The 27,205-nt window shown below is 50.1% G+C and overlaps 1 protein-coding gene across 1 annotated transcript in view; it reads left to right on the forward strand.

The window, feature by feature from the left end:
* DAB2IP (DAB2 interacting protein) overlaps window positions 1–27,203 on the forward strand; it is a gene marked incomplete at its 3' end in the record, with an annotated part of 186,045 nt that extends 158,842 nt beyond the window's left edge. Inside the window, exons 7-12 of the mRNA XM_075834536.1 lie at window positions 18,796–18,940; window positions 19,212–19,356; window positions 20,088–20,324; window positions 21,328–21,526; window positions 22,754–22,932; window positions 26,591–27,203. Of these exons, the coding sequence (XP_075690651.1) occupies window positions 18,796–18,940; window positions 19,212–19,356; window positions 20,088–20,324; window positions 21,328–21,526; window positions 22,754–22,932; window positions 26,591–27,203 (1,518 nt within the window). The remainder of the gene's footprint in view (window positions 1–18,795; window positions 18,941–19,211; window positions 19,357–20,087; window positions 20,325–21,327; window positions 21,527–22,753; window positions 22,933–26,590) is intronic.
* Window positions 27,204–27,205: the final 2 nt, after the last annotated feature.

Raw genomic sequence — 27,205 nt, forward strand, 5'->3', positions numbered from 1 at the left:
TGGAGGAGCAATGTTCTGCAGATCTGTAGAGAGGTCAGTGGTGTAATAATCTGCAGGATATATCACTATGTATCTGTCAGGAGGTAGAGGAGCAATGTTCTGCAGATCTGTAGAGAGGTCAGTGGTGTAATAATCTGCAGGATATATCACTATGTGTCTGTCAGGAGGTAGAGGAGCGATGTTCTGCAGATCTGTAGAGAGGTCAGTGATGTAATAATCTGCAGGATATATCACTATGCATCTGTCAGGAGGTAGAGGAGCGATGTTCTGCAGATCTGTAGAGAGGTCAGTGATGTAATAATCTGCAGGATATATCACTATGCATCTGTCAGGAGGTAGAGGAGCGATGTTCTGCAGATCTGTAGAGAGGTCAGTGGTGTAATAATCTGCAGGATATATCACTATGTATCTGTCAGGAGGTGGAGGAGCGATGTTCTGCAGATCTGTAGAGAGGTCAGTGGTGTAATAATCTGCAGGATATATCACTATGTATCTGTCAGGAGGTAGAGGAGCAATGTTCTGCAGATCTGTAGAGAGGTCAGTGGTGTAATAATCTGCAGGATATATCACTATGTATCTGTCAGGAGGTAGAGGAGCGATGTTCTGCAGATCTGTAGAGAGGTCAGTGGTGTAATAATCTGCAGGATATATCACTATGTATCTGTCAGGAGGTAGAGGAGCAATGTTCTGCAGATCTGTAGAGGGGTCAGTGGTGTAATAATCTGCAGGATATATCACTATGTATCTGTCAGGAGGTAGAGGAGCGATGTTCTGCAGATCTGTAGAGAGGTCAGTGGTGTAATAATCTGCAGGATATATCACTATGTATCTATTAGGAGGTAGAGGAGCGATGTTCTGCAGATCTGTAGAGAGGTCAGTGGTGTAATAATCTGCAGGATATATCACTATGTATCTGTCAGGAGGTAGAGGAGCAATGTTCTGCAGATCTGTAGAGAGGTCAGAGGTGTAATAATCTGCAGGATATATCACTATGTGTCTGTCAGGAGGTAGAGGAGCGATGTTCTGCAGATCTGTAGAGAGGTCAGTGGTGTAATAATCTGCAGGATATATCACTATGTATCTGTCAGGAGGTGGAGGAGCAATGTTCTGCAGATCTGTAGAGAGGTCAGTGGTGTAATAATCTGCAGGATATATCACTATGTATCTGTCAGGAGGTGGAGGAGCAATGTTCTGCAGATCTCTGTAGAGGTCAGTGGTGTAATAATCTGCAGGATATATCACTATGTATCTGTCAGGAGGTAGAGAAGCAATGTTCTGCAGATCTGTAGAGAGGTCAGTGGTGTAATACTCTGCAGGATATATCACTATGTATCTGTCAGGAGGTAGAGGAGCAATGTTCTGCAGATCTGTAGAGGGGTCAGTGGTGTAATAATCTGCAGGATATATCACTATGTATCTGTCAGGAGGTAGAGGAGCGATGTTCTGCAGATCTGTAGAGAGGTCAGTGGTGTAATAATCTGCAGGATATATCACTATGTATCTGTCAGGAGGTAGAGGAGCAATGTTCTGCAGATCTGTAGAGAGGTCAGAGGTGTAATAATCTGCAGGATATATCACTATGTATCTGTCAGGAGGTAGAGGAGCAATGTTCTGCAGATCTGTAGAGAGGTCAGTGGTGTAATACTCTGCAGGATATATCACTATGTATCTGTCAGGAGGTGGAGGAGCGATGTTCTGCAGATCTGTAGAGAGGTCAGTGGTGTAATAATCTGCAGGATATATCACTATGTATCTGTCAGGAGGTGGAGGAGCAATGTTCTGTAGAGAGGTCAGTGGTGTAATAATCTGCAGGATATATCACTATGTATCTGTCAGGAGGTAGAGGAGCGATGTTCTGCAGATCTGTAGAGAGGTCAGAGGTGTAATAATCTGCAGGATATATCACTATGTATCTGTCAGGAGGTGGAGGAGCGATGTTCTGCAGATCTGTAGAGGGGTCAGTGGTGTAATAATCTGCAGGATATATCACTATGTATCTGTCAGGAGGTAGAGGAGCGATGTTCTGCAGATCTGTAGAGAGGTCAGTGGTGTAATAATCTGCAGGATATATCAGTATGTATCTGTCAGGAGGTGGAGGAGCGATGTTCTGCAGATCTGTAGAGAGGTCAGTGGTGTAATAATCTGCAGGATATATCACTATGTATCTGTCAGGAGGTAGAGGAGCAATGTTCTGCAGATCTGTAGAGAGGTCAGTGGTGTAATAATCTGCAGGATATATCACTATGTATCTGTCAGGAGGTGGAGGAGCGATGTTCTGCAGATCTGTAGAGAGGTCAGTGGTGTAATAATCTGCAGGATATATCACTATGTATCTGTCAGGAGGTAGAGGAGCAATGTTCTGCAGATCTGTAGAGAGGTCAGTGGTGTAATAATCTGCAGGATATATCACTATGTATCTGTCAGGAGGTAGAGGAGCGATGTTCTGCAGATCTGTAGAGAGGTCAGTGGTGTAATAATCTGCAGGATATATCACTAAGTATCTGTCAGGAGGTAGAGGAGCAATGTTCTGCAGATCTGTAGAGAGGTGAGTGGTGTAATAATCTGCAGGATATATCACTATGTATCTGTCAGGGGGTAGAGGAGCGATGTTCTGCAGATCTGTAGAGAGGTCAGTGGTGTAATAATCTGCAGGATATATCACTATGTATCTGTCAGGAGGTAGAGGTGCAATGTTCTGCAGATCTGTAGAGAGGTCAGTGGTGTAATAATCTGCAGGATATATCACTATGTATCTGTCAGGAGGTAGAGGAGCAATGTTCTGCAGATCTGTAGAGAGGTCAGTGGTGTAATAATCTGCAGGATATATCACTATGTATCTGTCAGGAGGTAGAGGAGCGATGTTCTGCAGATCTGTAGAGAGGTCAGCGGTGTAATAATCTGCAGGATATATCACTATGTATCTGTCAGGAGGTAGAGGAGCGATGTTCTGCAGATCTGTAGAGAGGTCAGTGGTGTAATAGTCTGCAGGATATATCACTATGTATCTGTCAGGAGGTAGAGGAGCGATGTTCTGCAGATCTGTAGAGAGGTCAGTGGTGTAATAATCTGCAGGATATATCACTATGTATCTGTCAGGAGGTGGAGGAGCAATGTTCTGCAGATCTGTAGAGAGGTCAGTGGTGTAATAATCTGCAGGATATATCACTATGTATCTGTCAGGAGGTAGAGGAGCGATGTTCTGCAGATCTCTGTAGAGGTCAGTGGTGTAATAATCTGCAGGATATATCACTATGTATCTGTCAGGAGGTGGAGGAGCAATGTTCTGCAGATCTGTAGAGAGGACAGTGGTGTAATAATCTGCAGGATATATCACTATGTATCTGTCAGGAGGTAGAGGAGCGATGTTCTGCAGATCTGTAGAGAGGTCAGTGGTGTAATAATCTGCAGGATATATCACTATGTATCTGTCAGGAGGTAGAGGAGCAATGTTCTGCAGATCTGTAGAGAGGTCAGTGGTGTAATAATCTGCAGGATATATCACTATGTATCTGTCAGGAGGTGGAGGAGCAATGTTCTGCAGATCTGTAGAGAGGTCAGTGGTGTAATAATCTGCAGGATGTATCACTATGTATCTGTCAGGAGGTGGAGGAGCAATGTTCTGCAGATCTGTAGAGAGGTCAGTGGTGTAATAATCTGCAGGATATATCACTATGTATCTGTCAGGAGGTAGAGGAGCAATGTTCTGCAGATCTGTAGAGAGGTCAGTGGTGTAATAATCTGCAGGATATATCATTGTGTATCTGTCAGGAGGTGGAGGAGCGATGTTCTGCAGATCTGTAGAGGTCAGTGGTGTAATAATCTGCAGGATATATCACTATGTATCTGTCAGGAGGTAGAGGAGCGATGTTCTGCAGATCTGTAGAGAGGTCAGTGGTGTAATAATCTGCAGGATATATCACTATGTATCTGTCAGGAGGTAGAGGAGCAATGTTCTGCAGATCTGTAGAGAGGTCAGTGGTGTAATAATCTGCAGGATATATCACTATGTATCGGTCAGGAGGTAGAGGAGCGATGTTCTGCAGATCTGTAGAGAGGTCAGTGGTGTAATAATCTGCAGGATATATCACTATGTATCTGTCAGGAGGTAGAGGAGCAATGTTCTGCAGATCTGTAGAGAGGTCAGAGGTGTAATAATCTGTAGGATATATCACTATGTATCTGTCAGGAGGTAGAGGAGCAATGTTCTGCAGATCTGTAGAGGGGTCAGTGGTGTAATAATCTGCAGGATATATCACTATGTATCTGTCAGGAGGTAGAGGAGCAATGTTCTGCAGATCTGTAGAGAGGTCAGTGGTGTAATAATCTGCAGGATGTATCACTATGTATCTGTCAGGAGGTGGAGGAGCAATGTTCTGCAGATCTGTAGAGAGGTCAGTGGTGTAATAATCTGCAGGATATATCACTATGTATCTGTCAGGAGGTGGAGGAGCGATGTTCTGCAGATCTGTAGAGAGGTCAGTGGTGTAATAATCTGCAGGATATATCACTATGTATCTGTCAGGAGGTGGAGGAGCGATGTTCTGCAGATCTGTTGAGATGATGTGCGGTGGTGATTCTGATGAATCTTTGTGGTGTTGGTCTCTGGGATTATGATTTATTGATGATCAGCGGTTCAGTATTTCCTGTTGCCGCTCGTCTCTGCTGCATTAGTGCGCTCTGTAGATAGATTTGTGTTCCTGTTCCATCCGTCTCCCACTTCTGTGTTTTGACAGTGATTCTTGGCAGAAGTCGCCTCTGTCTTATCTCCAGCTGCCTCAGACCCCTATGTACTGGCCTCTATACGTCACTGCTCCTCCTGTACTGTCCTCTATACGTCACTGCTCCTCCTATGTACTGTCCTCTATACGTCACTGCTCCTCCTATGTACTGTCCTCTATACGTCACTGCTCCTCCTATGTACTGTCCTCTATACGTCACTGCTCCTCCTATGTACTGGCCTCTATACGTCACTGCTCCTCCTATGTACTGTCCTCTATACGTCACTGCTCCTCCTATGTTCTGTCCTCTATACGTCACTGCTCCTCCTATGTACTGGCCTCTATACGTCACTGCTCCTCCTATGTACTGGCCTCTATACGTCACTGCTCCTCCTATGTTCTGTCCTCTATACGTCACTGCTCCTCCTATGTACTGTCCTCTATACGTCACTGCTCCTCCTATGTTCTGTCCTCTATACGTCACTGCTCCTCCTATGTACTGTCCTCTATACGTCACTGCTCCTCCTATGTACTGTCCTCTATACGTCACTGCTCCTCCTATGTACTGTCCTCTATACGTCACTGCTCCTCCTATGTACTGTCCTCTATACGTCACTGCTCCTCCTATGTTCTGTCCTCTATACGTCACTGCTCCTCCTATGTACTGTCCTCTATACGTCACTGCTCCTCCTATGTTCTGTCCTCTATACGTCACTGCTCCTCCTATGTACTGTCCTCTATACGTCACTGCTCCTCCTATGTACTGTCCTCTATACGTCACTGCTCCTCCTATGTTCTGTCCTCTATACGTCACTGCTCCTCCTATGTACTGTCCTCTATACGTCACTGCTCCTCCTATGTACTGTCCTCTATAAGTCACTGCTCCTCCTATGTACTGTCCTCTAGACGTCACTGCTCCTCCTATGTACTGTCCTCTATACGTCACTGCTCCTCCTATGTACTGTCCTCTATACGTCACTGCTCCTCCTATGTACTGTCCTCTATACGTCACTGCTCCTCCTATGTTCTGTCCTCTATACGTCACTGCTCCTCCTATGTACTGTCCTCTATACGTCACTGCTCCTCCTATGTACTGTCCTCTATACGTCACTGCTCCTCCTATGTTCTGTCCTCTATGCGTCACTGCTCCTCCTATGTACTGTCCTCTATGCGTCACTGCTCCTCCTATGTACTGTCCTCTATACGTCACCGCTCCTCCTATGTACTGTCCTCTATACGTCACCGCTCCTCCTATGTACTGTCCTCTATACGTCACCGCTCCTCCTATGTACTGTCCTCTATACGTCACCGCTCCTCCTATGTACTGTCCTCTATACGTCACCGCTCCTCCTATGTACTGTCCTCTATACGTCACCGCTCCTCCTATGTACTGTCCTCTATACGTCACCGCTCCTCCTATGTACTGTCCTCTATACGTCACCGCTCCTCCTATGTACTGGCCTCTATACGTCACCGCTCCTCCTATGTACTGGCCTCTATACGTCACTGCTCCTCCTATGTACTGTCCTCTATACGTCACTGCTCCTCCTATGTACTGGCCTCTATACGTCACTGCTCCTCCTATGTACTGGCCTCTATACGTCACCGCTCCTCCTATGTACTGTCCTCTATACGTCACCGCTCCTCCTATGTACTGGCCTCTATACGTCACCGCTCCTCCTATGTACTGTCCTCTATACGTCACCGCTCCTCCTATGTACTGGCCTCTATACGTCACCTCTCCTCCTATGTACTGTCCTCTATACGTCACCGCTCCTCCTATGTACTGTCCTCTATACGTCACCGCTCCTCCTATGTACTGTCCTCTATATGTCACTGCTCCTCCTATGTACTGTCCTCTATACGTCACTGCTCCTCCTATGTACTGTCCTCTATACGTCACTGCTCCTATGTACTGTCCTCTATACGTCACTGCTCCTCCTATGTACTGTCCTCTATACGTCACTGCTCCTCCTATGTACTGGCCTCTATACGTCACTGCTCCTCCTATGTACTGTCCTCTATACGTCACTGCTCCTCCTATGTTCTGTCCTCTATACGTCACTGCTCCTCCTATGTACTGGCCTCTATACGTCACTGCTCCTCCTATGTTCTGTCCTCTATACGTCACCGCTCCTCCTATGTACTGTCCTCTATACGTCACCGCTCCTCCTATGTACTTTCCTCTATACGTCACCGCTCCTCCTATGTACTGTCCTCTATACGTCACCGCTCCTCCTATGTACTGTCCGCTATACGTCACTGCTCCTCCTATGTACTGTCCTCTATACGTCACTGCTCCTCCTATGTACTGTCCTCTATACGTCACTGCTCCTATGTACTGTCCTCTATACGTCACTGCTCCTCCTATGTACTGTCCTCTATACGTCACTGCTCCTCCTATGTACTGGCCTCTATACGTCACTGCTCCTCCTATGTACTGTCCTCTATACGTCACTGCTCCTCCTATGTTCTGTCCTCTATACGTCACTGCTCCTCCTATGTACTGGCCTCTATACGTCACTGCTCCTCCTATGTTCTGGCCTCTATACGTCACTGCTCCTCCTATGTACTGTCCTCTATACGTCACTGCTCCTCCTATGTACTGTCCTCTATACGTCACTGCTCCTCCTATGTTCTGTCCTCTATACGTCACCGCTCCTCCTATGTACTGTCCTCTATACGTCACCGCTCCTCCTATGTTCTGTCCTCTATACGTCACTGCTCCTCCTATGTACTGTCCTCTATACGTCACTGCTCCTCCTATGTACTGTCCTCCGTACATCTGTTTTGAGGCTTCCTGGTGTATCGGGTGTAATAAGTAGAATCTGTCTGGTTTTTGTGTTACGTTGTGGCCCCCCGATCCCGGGACCTCCTATATAGTTCGGTACATGATCTGCGGGCCGGTCTGGAGTCACATACACATCGAATCCCTTATATCTCAGGCCGCTCTCCTTCTTGGACCAGCAGGTCATATCTCTATACAGGGTAGGGCCCCCGGGTATCTGCCCTCCGGGGCCACTGACCATCACCAACCATTAATACTACCCGCCCACGAGGAGCCGGATTCAGCGCGTTGTCTCAGCTGATGATCATGTTCTCGGCAGTGACTTTGGACGCTGGGGAGAGTTGTCCGTCGGAGCTGGTCCCATGTCACTGTTCCGGCTGCGTCAGCTCTGCTAGATGCGGCCTCCGTCCTCCTGTCTGGTCACAGTTCAGGTCCAGAACATTTTCCACCTTGGCTGTATACACTGTATATAGGACATTTCTCTCTATATGTGCAGACGTCGGTGCGATGAGCTTCCTCACATCAGTGCTGACTAGTAGCAGCGGGCCCAGGTCTGATAATACGGGGTCCGGCGGCGTCTCTATAGGGGTATAACGTGCTGACCGCGTCCAGGCAGGATCCGCCGTGGTATATTGGAGCGCTCTGTCACTTTATAATAATATCCCTCCCCTCCCCCATTAGTGCAGGGGATATATATATACGCCGTGAGCACAATCTGGGAAGACGGATGAATATTCATGTCCGGAGTGCGGAGGAACGTCCTCGTCTTCGCTGTCACCGGGAATTAAGACGCTGATATTCATTCTGTCATTCCCGTCCCCGCTGGGAGATCCTGAGTAGCGCTGCTGGCTCTGCTATGCCGATGAGGAGGTGGGTGATGTGGGGGGACGTCTGAGGGCTGCGCTGTATATCAGGGTACATGATCCGGGAGGGGCTGCTTCTTATACGGGGCACTAGGGGACCTCCGGGATTGTACTGATGGGGAGTGAGAGCCGCCATGTTGGATCCTGAGCCAGGAGAACATGAGCGATGTATGGATTTCTATAGTGTGAGAATTATTCACCGGCAGCGGAAGATTCATCAATGTCGTGTCCTGAGATTATAGCAATGTATTCAGCTGCCGACATGACAAAGAGGCGGCGGATCCGGGCCGCGAACCCCCGGCGCGTGCTGAGGAGTAACTTACAGAGCAACCCCGCAACGTAATGTCCCGGGGGACGACCAACCGCGCAGTTCACAGAATCCCCCGGACCATAGTGTCCCTGCTGCTATATCACTAGCGATGTATACATTGTATATAGGACATTACCCTGCATATGATCAGGAAGATTGTATATAGGACATTTCTCTATATATAATGTATAACTGTCCACATATAGAGAAATGACATATATACCACGTATACCTGATCATATATTGACAAATGTCCCATATACAATGTATACCTGTGTGGTTACCTGTGTGTTTTCCTGTATACCTGTGTGGTTACCTGTGTGTTTTCCTGTATACCTGTGTGGTTACCTGTGTGTTTTCCTGTATACCTGTGTGGTTTCCTGTATACCTGTGTGTTTTCCTGTATACCTGTCTGGTTACCTGTGTGTTTTCCTGTATACCTGTGTGGTTTCCTGTGTGTTTTCCTGTATACCTGCGTGTTTTCCTGTATACCTGTGTGGTTTCCTGTATACCTGTGTGGTTTCCTGTATACCTGTGTGGTTTCGTGGTTACCTGTGTGTTTTCCTGTATACCTGTGTGGTTTCCTGTATACCTGTGTGGTTTCCTGTATACCTGTGTGGTTTCCTGTATACCTGTGTGGTTACCTGTGTGTTTTCCTGTATACCTGTGTGTTTTCCTGTATACCTGTGTGGTTACCTGTGTGGTTTCCTGTATACCTGCGTGTTTTCCTGTATACCTGTGTACTTTCCTGTATACCTGTGTGTTTTCCTGTATACCTGTGTGGTTACCTGTGTGTTTTCCTGTATACCTGTGTGGTTACCTGTGTGTTTTCCTGTATACCTGTGTGGTTACCTGTGTGTTTTCCTGTATACCTGTGTGTTTTCCTGTATACCTGTCTGGTTACCTGTGTGTTTTCCTGTATACCTGTGTGTTTTCCTGTATACCTGTGTGGTTTCCTGTGTGTTTTCCTGTATACCTGCGTGTTTTCCTGTATACCTGTGTGGTTTCCTGTATACCTGTGTGGTTTCCTGTATACCTGTGTGGTTACCTGTGTGTTTTCCTGTATACCTGTGTGGTTTCCTGTATACCTGTGTGGTTTCCTGTATACCTGTGTGGTTACCTGTGTGTTTTCCTGTATACCTGTGTGTTTTCCTGTATACCTGTGTGGTTACCTGTGTGGTTTCCTGTATACCTGTGTGGTTACCTGTGTGTTTTCCTGTATACCTGCGTGTTTTCCTGTATACCTGCGTGTTTTCCTGTATACCTGCGTGTTTTCCTGTATACGTGTGTTTTCCTGTATACCTGTGTGGTTACCTGTGTGTTTTCCTGTATACCTGTGTGGTTACCTGTGTGTTTTCCTGTATACCTGTGTGGTTACCTGTGTGTTTTCCTGTATACCTGTGTGGTTTCCTGTATACCTGTGTGGTTTCCTGTATACCTGTGTGTTTACCTGTGTGGTTTCCTGTATACCTGTGTGGTTACCTGTGTGTTTTCCTGTATACCTGCGTGTTTTCCTGTATACCTGCGTGTTTTCCTGTATACCTGCGTGTTTTCCTGTATACCTGCGTGTTTTCCTGTATACCTGTGTGGTTTCCTGTATACCTGTGTGTTTTCCTGTATACCTGTGTGTTTTCCTGTATACCTGTGTGGTTTCCTGTATACCTGTTTGTTTTCCTGTATACCTGTGTGGTTACCTGTGTGTTTTCCTGTATACCTGTGTGGTTTCCTGTATACCTGTTTGTTTTCCTGTATACCTGTGTGGTTACCTGTGTGTTTTCCTGTATACCTGTGTGGTTTCCTGTATACCTGTGTGGTTACCTGCGTGTTTTCCTGTATACCTGTGTGTTTTCCTGTATACCTGTGTGTTTTCCTGTATACCTGTGTGGTTACCTGTGTGGTTTCCTGTATACCTGTGTGGTTACCTGTGTGTTTTCCTGTATACCTGCGTGTTTTCCTGTTTACCTGCGTGTTTTCCTGTTTACCTGCGTGTTTTCCTGTATACCTGTGTGGTTTCCTGTATACCTGTGTGGTTTCCTGTATACCTGTGTGTTTTCCTGTATACCTGTGTGGTTACCTGTGTGTTTTCCTGTATACCTGTGTGGTTTCCTGTATACCTGCGTGTTTTCCTGTATACCTGCGTACTTTCCTGTATACCTGTGTGGTTTCCTGTATACCTGTGTGTTTTCCTGTATACCTGTGTGGTTACCTGTTTGTTTTCCTGTATACCTGCGTGTTTTCCTGTTTACCTGCGTGTTTTCCTGTTTACCTGCGTGTTTTCCTGTATACCTGCGTACTTTCCTGTATACCTGTGTGGTTTCCTGTATACCTGTGTGTTTTCCTGTATACCTGTGTGGTTACCTGTGTGTTTTCCTGTATACCTGTGTGGTTTCCTGTATACCTGTGTGGTTACCTGTGTGGTTTCCTGTATACCTGTGTGGTTACCTGTGTGTTTTCCTGTATACCTGTGTGGTTTCCTGTATACCTGTGTGGTTACCTGCGTGTTTTCCTGTATACCTGCGTGTTTTCCTGTTTACCTGCGTGTTTTCCTGTTTACCTGCGTGTTTTCCTGTATACCTGTGTGGTTTCCTGTATACCTGTGTGGTTTCCTGTATACCTGTGTGTTTTCCTGTATACCTGTGTGGTTACCTGTGTGTTTTCCTGTATACCTGTGTGGTTTCCTGTATACCTGTGTGGTTACCTGTGTGTTTTCCTGTATACCTGCGTGTTTTCCTGTATACCTGCGTGTTTTCCTGTATACCTGCGTACTTTCCTGTATACCTGTGTGGTTTCCTGTATACCTGTGTGTTTTCCTGTATACCTGTGTGGTTACCTGTGTGTTTTCCTGTATACCTGTGTGTTTTCCTGTATACCTGTGTGTTTTCCTGTATACCTGTGTGGTTTCCTGTATACCTGTGTGTTTTCCTGTATACCTGTGTGGTTTCCTGTATACCTGTGTGGTTTCCTGTATACCTGTGTGTTTTCCTGTATACCTGTCTGGTTACCTGTGTGTTTTCCTGTATACCTGTGTGGTTACCTGTGTGTTTTCCTGTATACCTGTGTGGTTACCTGTGTGTTTTCCTGTATACCTGTGTGTTTTCCTGTATACCTGTGTGGTTACCTGTTTGTTTTCCTGTATACCTGTGTGTTTTCCTGTATACCTGTGTGTTTTCCTGTATACCTGTGTGGTTTCCTGTATACCTGTGTGGTTTCCTGTATACCTGTGTGTTTTCCTGTATACCTGTCTGGTTACCTGTGTGTTTTCCTGTATACCTGTGTGGTTTCCTGTGTGTTTTCCTGTATACCTGCGTGTTTTCCTGTATACCTGTGTGGTTTCCTGTATACCTGTGTGGTTTCCTGTATACCTGTGTGGTTTCCTGTATACCTGTGTGGTTACCTGTGTGTTTTCCTGTATACCTGTGTGGTTTCCTGTATACCTGTGTGGTTTCCTGTATACCTGTGTGGTTACCTGTTTGTTTTCCTGTATACCTGTGTGGTTTCCTGTATACCTGTGTGGTTTCCTGTATACCTGTGTGGTTACCTGTGTGTTTTCCTGTATACCTGTGTGGTTTCCTGTATACCTGTGTGGTTTCCTGTATACCTGTGTGGTTACCTGTGTGTTTTCCTGTATACCTGTGTGGTTTCCTGTATACCTGTGTGGTTTCCTGTATACCTGTGTGGTTACCTGTGTGTTTTCCTGTATACCTGTGTGTTTTCCTGTATACCTGTGTGGTTACCTGTGTGGTTTCCTGTATACCTGTGTGGTTACCTGTGTGTTTTCCTGTATACCTGCGTGTTTTCCTGTATACCTGCGTGTTTTCCTGTATACCTGTGTACTTTCCTGTATACCTGTGTGTTTTCCTGTATACCTGTGTGGTTACCTGTGTGTTTTCCTGTATACCTGTGTGGTTACCTGTGTGTTTTCCTGTATACCTGTGTGGTTACCTGTGTGTTTTCCTGTATACCTGTGTGTTTTCCTGTATACCTGTCTGGTTACCTGTGTGTTTTCCTGTATACCTGTGTGTTTTCCTGTATACCTGTGTGGTTTCCTGTGTGTTTTCCTGTATACCTGCGTGTTTTCCTGTATACCTGTGTGGTTTCCTGTATACCTGTGTGGTTTCCTGTATACCTGTGTGGTTACCTGTGTGTTTTCCTGTATACCTGTGTGGTTTCCTGTATACCTGTGTGGTTACCTGTGTGTTTTCCTGTATACCTGTGTGTTTTCCTGTATACCTGTGTGGTTACCTGTGTGGTTTCCTGTATACCTGTGTGGTTACCTGTGTGTTTTCCTGTATACCTGCGTGTTTTCCTGTATACCTGCGTGTTTTCCTGTATACCTGCGTGTTTTCCTGTATACCTGTGTGTTTTCCTGTATACCTGTGTGGTTACCTGTGTGTTTTCCTGTATACCTGTGTGGTTACCTGTGTGTTTTCCTGTATACCTGTGTGGTTACCTGTGTGTTTTCCTGTATACCTGTGTGGTTTCCTGTATACCTGTGTGGTTTCCTGTATACCTGTATGTTTACCTGTGTGGTTTCCTGTATACCTGTGTGGTTACCTGTGTGTTTCCCTGTATACCTGCGTGTTTTCCTGTATACCTGCGTGTTTTCCTGTATACCTGCGTGTTTTCCTGTATACCTGCGTGGTTTCCTGTATACCTGTGTGTTTTCCTGTATACCTGTGTGGTTTCCTGTATACCTGTTTGTTTTCCTGTATACCTGTGTGGTTACCTGTGTGTTTTCCTGTATACCTGTGTGGTTTCCTGTATACCTGTTTGTTTTCCTGTATACCTGTGTGGTTTCCTGTATACCTGTGTGGTTACCTGCGTGTTTTCCTGTTTACCTGCGTGTTTTCCTGTTTACCTGCGTGTTTTCCTGTATACCTGTGTGGTTTCCTGTATACCTGTGTGGTTTCCTGTATACCTGTGTGTTTTCCTGTATACCTGTGTGGTTACCTGTGTGTTTTCCTGTATACCTGTGTGGTTTCCTGTATACCTGTGTGGTTACCTGTGTGTTTTCCTGTATACCTGCGTGTTTTCCTGTATACCTGCGTGTTTTCCTGTATACCTGCGTACTTTCCTGTATACCTGTGTGGTTTCCTGTATACCTGTGTGTTTTCCTGTATACCTGTGTACTTTCCTGTATACCTGTGTGTTTTCCTGTATACCTGTGTGGTTACCTGTGTGTTTTCCTGTATACCTGTGTGGTTACCTGTGTGTTTTCCTGTATACCTGTGTGGTTACCTGTGTGTTTTCCTGTATACCTGTGTGTTTTCCTGTATACCTGTCTGGTTACCTGTGTGTTTTCCTGTATACCTGTGTGTTTTCCTGTATACCTGTGTGGTTTCCTGTGTGTTTTCCTGTATACCTGCGTGTTTTCCTGTATACCTGTGTGGTTTCCTGTATACCTGTGTGGTTTCCTGTATACCTGTGTGGTTACCTGTGTGTTTTCCTGTATACCTGTGTGGTTTCCTGTATACCTGTGTGGTTACCTGTGTGTTTTCCTGTATACCTGTGTGTTTTCCTGTATACCTGTGTGTTTTCCTGTATACCTGTGTGGTTTCCTGTATACCTGTGTGGTTTCCTGTATACCTGTGTGTTTTCCTGTATACCTGTGTGGTTTCCTGTATACCTGTGTGGTTACCTGCGTGTTTTCCTGTATACCTGCGTGTTTTCCTGTATACCTGTGTGGTTTCCTGTATACCTGTGTGTTTTCCTGTATACCTGTGTGGTTTCCTGTATACCTGTGTGGTTACCTGCGTGTTTTCCTGTATACCTGCGTGTTTTCCTGTATACCTGTGTGTTTTCCTGTATACCTGTGTGGTTTCCTGTATGCCTGTGTGGTTACCTGTGTGTTTTCCTGTATACCTGTGTGGTTTCCTGTATACCTGTGTGGTTTCCTGTATACCTGTGTGGTTTCCTGTATACCTGTGTGTTTTCCTGTATACCTGTGTGTTTTCCTGTATACCTGTGTGGTTTCCTGTATACCTGTGTGGTTTCCTGTATACCTGTGTGGTTTCCTGTATACCTGTGTGGTTTCCTGTATACCTGTGTGGTTTCCTGTATACCTGTGTGGTTACCTGCGTGTTTTCCTGTATACCTGCGTGTTTTCCTGTTTACCTGCGTGTTTTCCTGTTTACCTGCGTGCTTTCCTGTATACCTGTGTGGTTTCCTGTATACCTGTGTGTTTTCCTGTATACCTGTGTGGTTACCTGTGTGTTTTCCTGTATACCTGTGTGGTTTCCTGTATACCTGTGTGGTTACCTGTGTGGTTTCCTGTATACCTGTGTGGTTTCCTGTATACCTGTGTGGTTACCTGTGTGTTTTCCTGTATACCTGCGTGTTTTCCTGTATACCTGCGTGTTTTCCTGTATACCTGCGTGTTTTCCTGTATACCTGCGTACTTTCCTGTATACCTGTGTGTTTTCCTGTATACCTGTGTGGTTACCTGTGTGTTTTCCTGTATACCTGTGTGTTTTCCTGTATACCTGTGTGGTTTCCTGTATACCTGTGTGTTTTCCTGTATACCTGTGTGGTTTCCTGTATACCTGTGTGGTTTCCTGTATACCTGTGTGGTTACCTGTTTGTTTTCCTGTATACCTGTGTGGTTTCCTGTATACCTGTTTGTTTTCCTGTATACCTGTGTGGTTTCCTGTATACCTGTGTGGTTTCCTGTATACCTGTGCGTTTTCCTGTATACCTGTGTGGTTTCCTGTATACCTGTGTGGTTTCCTGTATACCTGTGTGGTTTCCTGTATACCTGTGTGGTTTCCTGTATACCTGTGTGGTTTCCTGTATACCTGTGTGGTTTCCTGTATACCTGTGTGTTTTCCTGTATACCTGTGTGGTTTCCTGTATGCCTGTGTGGTTACCTGTGTGTTTTCCTGTATACCTGTGTGGTTTCCTGTATACCTGTGTGTTTTCCTGTATACCTGTGTGTTTTCCTGTATACCTGTGTGGTTTCCTGTATGCCTGTGTGGTTACCTGTGTGTTTTCCTGTATACCTGTGTGGTTACCTGTTTGTTTTCCTGTATACCTGTGTGGTTTCCTGTATACCTGTGTGTTTTCCTGTATACCTGTGTGGTTTCCTGTATACCTGTGTGGTTACCTGTGTGTTTTCCTGTATACCTGTGTGGTTACCTGTGTGTTTCCCTGTATACCTGTGCGTTTTCCTGTATACCTGTGTGTTTTCCTGTATACCTGTGTGGTTACCTGTGTGTTTTCCTGTATACCTGTGTGTTTTCCTGTATACCTGTGTGGTTACCTGTGTGTTTTCCTGTATACCTGTGTGGTTTCCTGTATACCTGTGTGGTTTCCTGTATACCTGTGTGGTTACCTGTGTGTTTTCCTGTATACCTGCCTGGTATATTTAGTCTGGTGTTATCAGCGCCTCTGGTGCGGGGTCATCTCTCCAGGCCGGACATCATGGAGGTGACGTGTCCGCCCTCCCCGGCCTCACTCCCTGTGCAGCGCTTCTGGGTCTGAGTCATTCTTGGGAAGCAGCTGGAAGTTACATGTTCCAGGGGACAGGATAGTAAACAGGAAACCCATTTCTGTTGATGGAGCCTCTAGAGATTTGTCACCTCCATGAGCAGCAGTCCCTATGTATAAGGCTCTTCTATGAGGGACTGTGGATGTAGAGACCGCGGCTACGCACGGGACGGCTGAGACCATACACATACATTTCAGATTTATCTGGGCGAGCAGGACTCTGGGCGAGCAGGACTCTGGGCGAGCAGGACTCTGGGCGAGCAGGACTCTGGGCGAGTGCTGCACTTTGCTCAGGCTGTTCTCCCCTTTGCTATACATTTAATGATCACGTTTTGTCTCCTCCTGGGGTTCTGAGCTCGGATTCAGTGACCCCTGGAATTTACAATGGGAGAATCATCGTGTACACGTCATGTGGCCGTTCACACTGGGCTCAAACTCGGCGTCCAGATCTTACATGTTCGTGAATGGGGCATTTATACATTTTCCGTCACATGATGCTCTGGGTCAGTCTAGTGAAAAGGTGATCATATGTATGGGTGATTGTGGGGTTTTCTGGGAACTGGTCAGGGGTCAGCGCTGTACAGGTGTAGTGAGGAGGTGGGGTCAGCTGTACAGGTGTAGTGAGGAGGCGGGGTCAGCTGTACAGGTGTAGTGAGGAGGCAGGGTCAGCTGTACAGGTGTAGTGAGGAGGCGGGGTCAGCTGTACAGGTGTAGTGAGGGGGCGGGGTCAGCTGTACAGGTGTAGTGAGGAGGCGGGGTCAGCTCTACAGGTGTAGTGAGTAGGCGGGGTCAGTTCTGTACAGGTGTGGTGAGGAGGCAGGGTCAGCTGTACAGGTGTAGTGAGGAGGCGGGGTCAGCGCTGTACAGGTGCAGTGAGGAGATGGGGTCAGCTGTACAGGTGTAGTGAGGAGGCGGGGTCAGCTGTACAGGTGTAGTGAGTAGGCGGGGTCAGTTCTGTACAGGTGTAGTGAGGGGGCGGGGTCAGCTGTACAGGTGTAGTGAGGAGGCAGGGTCAGATGTACAGGTGTAGTGAGGAGGCAAGGTCAGCTGTACAGGTGTAGTGAGGGGGAGGGGTCAGCGCTGTACATGTGTAGTGAGGAGGCGGGGTCAGCGCTGTACAGGTGTAGTGAGGAGGTGGGGTCAGCGCTGTAAGGTGTAGTGAGGAGGCGGGGTCAGCGCTGTACAGGTGTAGTGAGGAGGCGGGGTCAGCTGTACAGGTGTAGTGAGGAGGCAGGGTCAGCTGTACAGGTGTAGTGAGGGGGCGGGGTCAGCGCTGTACAGGTGTAGTGAGGGGGCGGGGTCAGCGCTGTACAGGTGTAGTGAGGAGGCGGGGTCAGCTGTACAGGTGTAGTGAGGGGGAGGGGTCAGCGCTGTACAGGTGTAGTGAGGGGGAGGGGTCAGCGCTGTACAGGTGTAGTGAGGAGGCGGGGTCAGCGCTGTACAGGTGTAGTGAGGAGGCAGGGTCAGCTGTACAGGTGTAGTGAGGGGGAGGGGTCAGCGCTGTACAGGTGTAGTGAGGGGGAGGGGTCAGCGCTGTACAGGTGTAGTGAGGAGGCGGGGTCAGCTGTACAGGTGTAGTGAGGAGGCGGGGTCAGCTGTGCAGGTGTAGTGAGGGGGAGGGGTCAGCTGTACAGGTGTAGTGAGGAGGCGGGGTCAGCTGTACAGGTGTAGTGAGGAGGCGGGGTCAGCTGTACAGGTGTAGTGAGGAGGCGGGGTCAGCTGTGCAGGTGTAGTGAGGGGGCGGGGTCAGCTGTACAGGTGTAGTGAGGGGGAGGGGTCAGCTTTGTACAGGTGTAGTGAGGAGGCGGGGTCAGCGCTGTACAGGTGTAGTGAGGAGGCGGGGTCAGCTGTACAGGTGTAGTGAGGAGGCGGGGTCAGCTGTACAGGTGTAGTGAGGAGGCGGGGTCATCTGTACAGGTGTAGTGAGGAGGCGGGGTCATCTGTACAGGTGTAGTGAGGGGGAGGGGTCAGCGCTGTACAGGTGTAGTGAGGGGGAGGGGTCAGCTTTGTACAGGTGTAGTGAGGAGGCGGGGTCAGCGCTGTACAGGTGTAGTGAGGAGGCGGGGTCAGCGCTGTACAGGTGTAGTGAGGAGGCGGGGTCAGCTGTGCAGGTGTAGTGAGGGGGAGGGGTCAGCTGTACAGGTGTAGTGAGGAGGCGGGGTCAGCTGTACAGGTGTAGTGAGGAGGCGGGGTCAGCTGTACAGGTGTAGTGAGGGGGCGGGGTCAGCTGTGCAGGTGTAGTGAGGGGGAGGGGTCAGCTTTGTACAGGTGTAGTGAGGAGGCGGGGTCAGCGCTGTACAGGTGTAGTGAGGAGGCGGGGTCAGCTGTACAGGTGTAGTGAGGGGGAGGGGTCAGCTTTGTACAGGTGTAGTGAGGAGGCGGGGTCAGCGCTGTACAGGTGTAGTGAGGAGGCGGGGTCAGCTGTACAGGTGTAGTGAGGAGGCGGGGTCAGCTGTGCAGGTGTAGTGAGGGGGCGGGGTCAGCTGTACAGGTGTAGTGAGGAGGCGGGTCAGTTTTGCACTTGTTCCCCTCGTTAGCCGCTGTGTACTGTATGATGAGTGGACTCCCATCCTCCTGTGCTGTGGCTGCTGGGAGTAGTAGTTGTGATGTCTCTTCTCTTCCTCCCCTCAGGACTTCCTGACAGATCTGATGATGTCGGAGGTGGATCGCTGCGGGGACAACGAGCACCTGATATTTCGGGAGAACACTCTGGCCACTAAGGCTATTGAGGAGTACCTGAAGCTGGTGGGACAGAAGTATCTGCAAGACGCTCTCGGTAAGCATCCACCACAGGGGGGCGCTGCACTCCGTCACTATGTGTCCAATCATCCCAATAACACCATGTCCCTGGAATAAAGAGGATTGCTCCTGATTAGAGATCAGCGGCGTTTGCTTGGCTGGTGGTTGAATTTTCCCTTTATAGGGATGGCTGTTGCGACTTCTGATGACGACGATGACGATGATGATGATGATGGCGGCGGCTCGGGCAGTCGAGTGATTTTAGTGCAGCACGGTCCCTGTTCTGATCCGTGTTGTGTCCCCTGCAGGAGAGTTCATCAAGGCTCTGTATGAATCAGACGAGAACTGCGAGGTGGACCCCAACAAGTGTTCAGCGTCCGACCTCCCCGAGCACCAGGGGAACCTCAAAATGTGCTGTGAACTGGCGTTCTGCAAGATCATCAACTCCTACTGGTCAGTGGCGTCCGCGGCCTGGGGTGGGGGTGACCCAACAGCTCCGACACCTGTAACAGAGTGCACACAAACTATATGTGACTGCAGCTCCGGATGTGACTGGAGCATTACACAATCCTGCTGTTACATCGTGACTTATGCTCCAGTCACATCCAGAGCTGCATTGTGTGTACATTTTTTCTTTGATTGTTGATTAATAATTCGGACGCTCCTCATTCAGGCTGCGGCCACAATCTTCAGCTTTTGCTCCATTCTAGGACGAGTTACCGGTGGAGCGGAGCTGCGTGAGGATGATGTGGTAGTGGCGCTGCGTGAGGATGATGTGGTAGTGGCGCTGCGTGAGGATGATGTGGTAGTGGCGCTGCGTGAGGATGATGTGGTAGTGGCGCTGCGTGAGGATGATGTGGTAGTGGCGCTGCGTGAGGATGATGTGGTAGTGGTGCTGCGTGAGGATGATGTGGTAGTGGTGCTGCGTGAGGATGATGTGGTAGTGGCGCTCGCACCGCTTTCTCTTTAGGCTCCGCTACAGCAGCCGTTACTAGCAGCTTTAGTCACAAGGTCACCCAGGCTTCATAGTCCTCTACAGCCCCTGCTTTCCCCTCGCTGTACAGTGCATTGTTGAGCTGTTCGGTCACATGACTGCGGTTTTCGCACACTCAGTCCACTTGATGTTCGCAGCTCTGGTTGTGACTAGAGTAACACCTCACTGATTCTGCTCTTGTTTCTCGCAGCGTTTTCCCCAGAGAACTGAAGGAGGTTTTTGCGTCGTGGAGACAGGAGTGTAACAGCCGCGGCCGGCCGGACATCAGCGAGAGACTCATCAGCGCTTCTCTGTTCCTGCGCTTCCTCTGTCCGGCCGTCATGTCTCCCTCCTTGTTCAACCTCCTGCAGGAATATCCGGACGACCGCACGGCTCGCACTTTAACCTTGATTGCCAAAGTCACACAGAACCTCGCCAACTTCGCCAAGTAAGTGTCCGCGCCGGAGGGGGAGGGGTTCACGGCGTCTGACCAGGAGCGGAGGGATCGATGCTCTTCACTGATCTTGACTTGTAATCCCGTCCTCCGCTCTGTCCATTTATAGACACAAAGCGCACGCCGGAGCCTCAGAGGCGGAACAGATTTCTAGGCCGGCCTGTATGTTTACGTGTGATCCGTGTAATACACAGCGCTGCCATCATTATACTGGATGTGGCCACTAGGGGCGCACTTATAACCTCCCTTGTATTGTATGGGCAGTAGAAGTGACAGCGAGGAGCAGCGTCCAGGCATCGCCCGCCCGCAGCCTGCAGGATTCTTACATGGTCCCGGCAATGAGGACATTTATAGGGCACCGCACAAATGAACCCAAAAAGTTACATGGTAGTGTCTCCTCCATAGTCTGATGCCTCAGCAGTGGCGGGCATGTGTGCTACAGAGGGAGGGTGTCAGCGCCCGAGACGTGCCCTCCGGGGGGCAGCGGAGGAGGGAGAGCGCGGCACAGTCCTGGAGGGTAATCCTAGCAATGCTTCATGCAGCCGGCGCCCGCAGGGTGAGAGACGTGCCCTCCGGGGGGCAGCGGAGGAGGGAGAGCGCGGCACAGTCCTGGAGGGTAATCCTAGCAATGCTTCATGCAGCCGGCGCCCGCAGGGTGAGAGACGTGCCCTCCGGGGGGCAGCGGAGGAGGGAGAGCGCGGCACAGTCCTGGAGGGTAATCCTAGCAATGCTTCCTGCAGCCGGCGCCCGCAGGGTGAGAGTCGTGGCCAACATCAAGACCAGGAACACTGCAGCGCCCGCGTATCGAAGGGAGCGAGAAAAGGCGCAGGAAGTTTATTTCGCTGTCGCCGCGACGTTTCCACCCTCGTGTGGTGAAATAAACCTCCTGCGCCTCCCTGTAATACAGTCCAGGATCATCAGCATTACAGGGCCGGAGGGCGGAGCTGGGAGTAGTCCCGGGATGATGAGGGTATTCAGCTGGTGTCTTGTCCCGCAGGTTCGGCTGTAAGGAGGAGTACATGTCCTTCATGAATCAGTTCCTGGAACACGAATGGACCAACATGCAGCGCTTCCTGCTGGAGATCTCCAACCCCGAAACCATCTCCAACACGGCCGGATTTGAGGGCTACATCGACCTGGGCCGGGAGCTGTCCACGCTGCACTCCCTGCTGTGGGAAGTCATCTCCATGGACCAGGTACTGCCCGCGGCCGCTCCCGACACCCATTACTGGGGGCGCAGAACCGTCATCGCTGGAGGGGGCGCTGACATATATGATAGGGGACGGCGGGGGCCGGGTGCGGTCACATATATGATGGCGGGGGCCGGGTGCGGTCACATATATGATGGGGGATGGCGGGGGCCGGGTGCGGTCACATATATGATGGGGGATGGCGGGGGCCGGGTGCGGTCACATATATGATGGCGGGGGCCGGGTGCGGTCACTTATATGATGGGGGATGGCGGGGGCCGGGTGCGGTCACATATATGATGGCGGGGGCCGGGTGCGGTCACATATGTGATGGGGGATGGCGGGGGCCGGGTGCGGTCACATATATGATGGCGGGGGCCGGGTGCGGTCACTTATATGATGGGGGATGGCGGGGGCCGGGTGCGGTCACATATATGATGGCGGGGGCCGGGTGCGGTCACATATATGATGGGGGATGGCGGGGGCCGGGTGCGGTCACATATATGATGGCGGGGGCCGGGTGCGGTCACATATATGATGGCGGGGGCCGGGTGCGGTCACATATATGATGGCGGGGGCCGGGTGCGGTCACATATATGATGGCGGGGGCCGGGTGCGGTCACATATATGATGGCGGGGGCCGGGTGCGGTCACATATATGATGGCGGGGGCCGGGTGCGGTCACATATATGATGGCGGGGGCCGGGTGCGGTCACATATATGATGGCGGGGGCCGGGTGCGGTCACATATGTGATAGGGGACGGCGGGGGCAGGCTGCGGTCACATATATGATGGCGGGGGCCGGGTGCGGTCACATATATGATGGCGGGGGCCGGGTGCGGTCACATATATGATGGCGGGGGCCGGGTGCGGTCACATATGTGATAGGGGACGGCGGGGGCAGGGTGCGGTCACATATATGATGGCGGGGGCCGGGTGCGGTCACATATATGATGGCGGGGGCCGGGTGCGGTCACATATATGATGGCGGGGGCCGGGTGCGGTCACATATATGATAGGGGACGGCGGGGGCCGGGTGCGGTCACTTATGTGATAGGGGACGGCGGGGGCAGGGTGCGGTCACATATATGATAGGGGACGGCAGGGGCAGGGTGCGGTCACATATATGATAGGGGATGGCGGGGGCAGGGTGCGGTTACGCATATGATATGACGCGGTCCTGCATTTCTTTGTATGTTCGGTCGTCCATCATCTCTGTTCTGTCCTCACAGGCCACCGTAGCTAAGCTGGGACCCCTGCCTCGTATCCTGCGGGACGTCAACGCCGCGCTCAGCAGTCCGTCCAGTGCGCAGGGATCTGTCACAGGCGATCACTCCGCCACCTCACCAAACACCAGCAACAACATCTCCGTTGGCCTCCAAAAGATGGTCATCGAGAACGACTTATCTGGGTAAGAGCAGCGGAGACCTGATCTGTGTAGAGAAGTCATGTGGATCCCCCCAATAATCAGCAGCTGCATGAGACGACCGGTCTGGGGGTGCAGGGGGCGCACCCCTCCGCTGCGGTTGTAATGAAGTGTAATGATACTGATCAGGAGGAGAACGTCCTATTTAACAATTTAATTAGGGGAAACTGGGGAAGAGTGAGGCGGAGAGAAGTCCCTGTAATTAGCACTTCTGCGCAGCATGCGGCGCCCGCCTCTATATACCCCTGCTGGGAGGGGGAGGGGCGCACATCTGACAGAGCCCCTCATGAATGTAACGTGGCCCCGGCTCCACACGTGTCATATTCAGGACTGAGCCCCTTCGGACAGGTCTCTGTTCTTATTAGTCCTCGGCCTCTCCTTACTGTGAGCGAGTGACGTCTATAAGACCCCCGTCCCCCCGGAGTGCGGCAGCTGCTGCTTTATGGCGAGTGATGATCTGCCCTTTATTACTGTACGGCGGGGATATAGTCCGGAGCGGGGGCTGCTACCCGGATGTCCGCTCCCATGTCACATGATTTGGGAGGATCCGCCCCATCTTTAGGCCCTGTTCACACCGTTTTTTGACCTCTGCGCACTGTTTGTCGTGTCTTTTGTCCGCAGCCAAAAACCGCTTTCTCTGCCTGTCACTGATGTCAATGGGCGGTCAGACGGAAAAACCCGAAAGACGGGCTATATTGTGACGCTTTTTCCTGTGAACGTTTGTTCTGGTCGCGTGGAAAAAACACCTTTCGGCTGCCAATGAAATCAATGAGAGGCGCGTTATGTGGCGAAAACCTCCGTGTGACCAGGGCCTTAACGTGAGCGCCGAGATGTCATTTATTAATCTCTGGAATAGGGAATCCCCTAATAATAACTTGTATGGAGTCGACTTTAAAACCAGCCAAAAAGGGACCCCAAAAAGTTCACATATAAATGAATGATTGTGGTCCCTAGTCCCTGGGATATGCCGGGATTCACGACTCCCCCGCTGGTGGCTGCGCTTAGAAAATGATTAGTGTAAAATGAGCGAGCGCTGAACACGGGATGCGGAGCAGGGGAGAGTCCGTGGTGTCGGAGCAGGAGCAGGCAGTCCCGGGGCTCGGTATTCATCAGTCCCCCGGGGCTCGGTATTCATCCAGTCCCCGGGGCTCGGTATTCATCAGTCCCCGGGGCTCGGTATTCATCAGTCCCCGGGGCTCGGTATTCATCAGTCCCCGGGGCTCGGTATTCATCAGTCCCCGGGGCTCGGTATTCATCAGTCCCCGGGGCTCGGTATTCATCAGTCCCCGGGGCTCGGTATTCATCAGTCCCCGGGGCTCGGTATTCATCAGTCCCCGGGGCTCGGTATTCATCAGTCCCCGGGGCTCGGTATTCATCAGTCCCCGGGGCTCGGTATTCATCAGTCCCCGGGGCTCGGTATTCATCAGTCCCCGGGGCTCGGTATTCATCAGTCGCCGGGGCTCGGTATTCATCAGTCGCCGGGGCTCGGTATTCATCAGTCGCCGGGGCTCGGTATTCATCAGTCGCCGGGGCTCGGTATTCATCAGTCCCCGGGGCCACATTTCTGCTGTGATTCCCCTGTTTCCACGAGAGGCTGCTGTATTGTGAGTCATTCAGTGGATCTCCTGTCCCTCATTCATGGAGGACGTACAAATCCCTTCTATCCCGTCCAGTGGGCGCTATCGAGGCCGCGCGCAGGAGCAGATGACTGTAGTGTCTATAGAGCGTCCTGCTGAAGTTCTCTTCAGCCTCTCGCTGGACGAGATAGAAGGAATCCACAACTGAATGACGTGAGCGCCATTCAATAATCGTGGTCTAAGCGCAGCCACCACCGGGGGAGTCGTGAATCCCGGCATATCCTAGGGACTAAGGACCACAATCATTCATTTATATGTGAACTACTTTTCTGATTTCAATGTTTTTTGTTGTCACATTTATTAATATTAGGGGATTCCCGTGATTATTTTTGTGCCTCGGGGTCTCTAGAACTATTTTTTGGTTGACATCCGGTGCTGGTTTTCATGAGCTCCGGGCTGGCACAGGGAGCTCGGACTGATGGAGGGTTCCGGCTGAGGGGCAGATCTGCTCCTCATCATCATCATTAGGATGTAGTAACGAGGCCCCGCTCCTGATCATTATTAGGATGTAGTAACGAGGCCCCGCTCCTGATCATCATTAGGATGTAGTAACGAGGCCCCGCTCCTGATCATTATTAGGATGTAGTAACGAGGCCCCGCTCCTGATCATCATTAGGATGTAGTAACGAGGCCCCGCTCCTGATCATTATTAGGATGTAGTAACGAGGCCCTGCTCCTGATCATCATTAGGATGTAGTAACGAGGCCCCGCTCCTGATCATTATTAGGATGTAGTAACGAGGCCCCGCTCCTGATCATTATTAGGATGTAGTAACGAGGCCCCGCTCCTGATCATTATTAGGATGTAGTAACGAGGCCCCGCTCCTGATCATTATTAGGATGTAGTAACGAGGCCCCGCTCCTGATCATCATTAGGATGTAGTAACGAGGCCCCGCTCCTGATCATTATTAGGCTGTAGTAACGAGGCCCCGCTCCTGATCATTATTAGGCTGTAGTAACGAGGCCCCGCTCCAGATCATCATTAGGATGTAGTAACGAGGCCCCGCTCCTGATCATTATTAGGATGTAGTAACGAGGCCCCGCTCCTGATCATTATTAGGATGTAGTAACGAGGCCCCGCTCCTGATCATCATTAGGATGTAGTAACGAGGCCCCGCTCCTGATCATCATTAGGATGTAGTAACGAGGCCCCGCTCCTGATCATCATTAGGATGTAGTAACGAGGCCCCGCTCCTGATCATCATTATTAGGATGTAGTAACGAGGCCCCGCTCCTGATCATTATTAGGCTGTAGTAACGAGGCCCCGCTCCTGATCATCATTAGGATGTAGTAACGAGGCCCGCTCCTGATCATTATTAGGATGTAGTAACGAGGCCCCGCTCCTGATCATTATTAGGCTGTAGTAACAAGGCCCCGCTCCTGATCATTATTAGGATGTAGTAACGAGGCCCCGCTCCTGATCATCATTATTAGGATGTAGTAACGAGGCCCCGCTCCTGATCATCATTAGGATGTAGTAACGAGGCCCCGCTCCTGATCATCATTAGGATGTAGTAACGAGGCCCCGCTCCTGATCATTATTAGGATGTAGTAACGAGGGCCCCGCTCCTGATCATCATTATTAGGATGTAGTAACGAGCCCCCGCTCCTGATCATCATTAGGATGTAGTAACGAGGCCCTGCTCCTGATCATCATTAGGATGTAGTAACGAGGCCCCGCTCCTGATCATTATTAGGATGTAGTAACGAGCCCCCGCTCCTGATCATCATTAGGATGTAGTAACGAGGCCCCGCTCCTGATCATCATTATTAGGATGTAGTAACGAGGCCCCGCTCCTGATCATCATTATTAGGATGTAGTAACGAGGCCCCGCTCCTGATCATCATTAGGCTGTAGTAGAGTCTCTGTCGCCGTCTTGTTCCAGCATTTATAAGGTGAGAGGGCAGAGCAATAACCTGATGTTGGGATGTGTAATGGGTTATGCTGGGGTTGACTGGGCGCCATTTACAGCTCGTTTCCCTCTGTTTATTATCTCCTCACTAGTTTGATAGATTTCACACGATTACCGTCTCCAACTCCTGAAAACAAGGACTTATTTTTTGTCACAAGGTCTGCCGGGGTTCAGCCTTCACCGGCACGAAGCTCCAGTTACTCGGAGGCCAACGAGCCAGATGTGCAGATAACTAATGGCAGTAAGAGCTTGTCCATGGTTGACCTGCAGGACAATCGGGTTTTGGACATTGGCACCAATATCCCCGTCATTGGGGACTCTTTAAATGACAGCCAGTCATCATTTAGTCAATTACAAGCGATATGGACGGCACGAACGCCGCAGGGTAATTTAATGACCATGACCACAGCCAGGCGGACGGGACAGACACCGACCACTCCAAATGCAGAGGCCACATTGGGGAGACCACAGCTCCTGGCACCTTTATCATTCCAGAACCCCGTGTACCAGATGGCAGCAGGTTTGCCTGTTTCACCACGGGGTTTGGGAGACTCTGGTTCAGAATGTCACAGCTCGCTGAGCTCTCACAGCAACAGCGAGGACTTGGCTGCTGCCAAACACGGCTTTATTACCATGGGCAACAGTGAGGACTTCAGCAGGCGCTCGGGGGACATGTCCAGGAGGCAGCTCTCCTTGACTGAAAAGAT

The sequence above is a fragment of the Rhinoderma darwinii genome, chromosome 8 (assembly GCF_050947455.1).
Source record: "Rhinoderma darwinii isolate aRhiDar2 chromosome 8, aRhiDar2.hap1, whole genome shotgun sequence".
In the NCBI taxonomy this organism is placed as follows: Eukaryota; Metazoa; Chordata; class Amphibia; order Anura; family Rhinodermatidae; genus Rhinoderma; species Rhinoderma darwinii.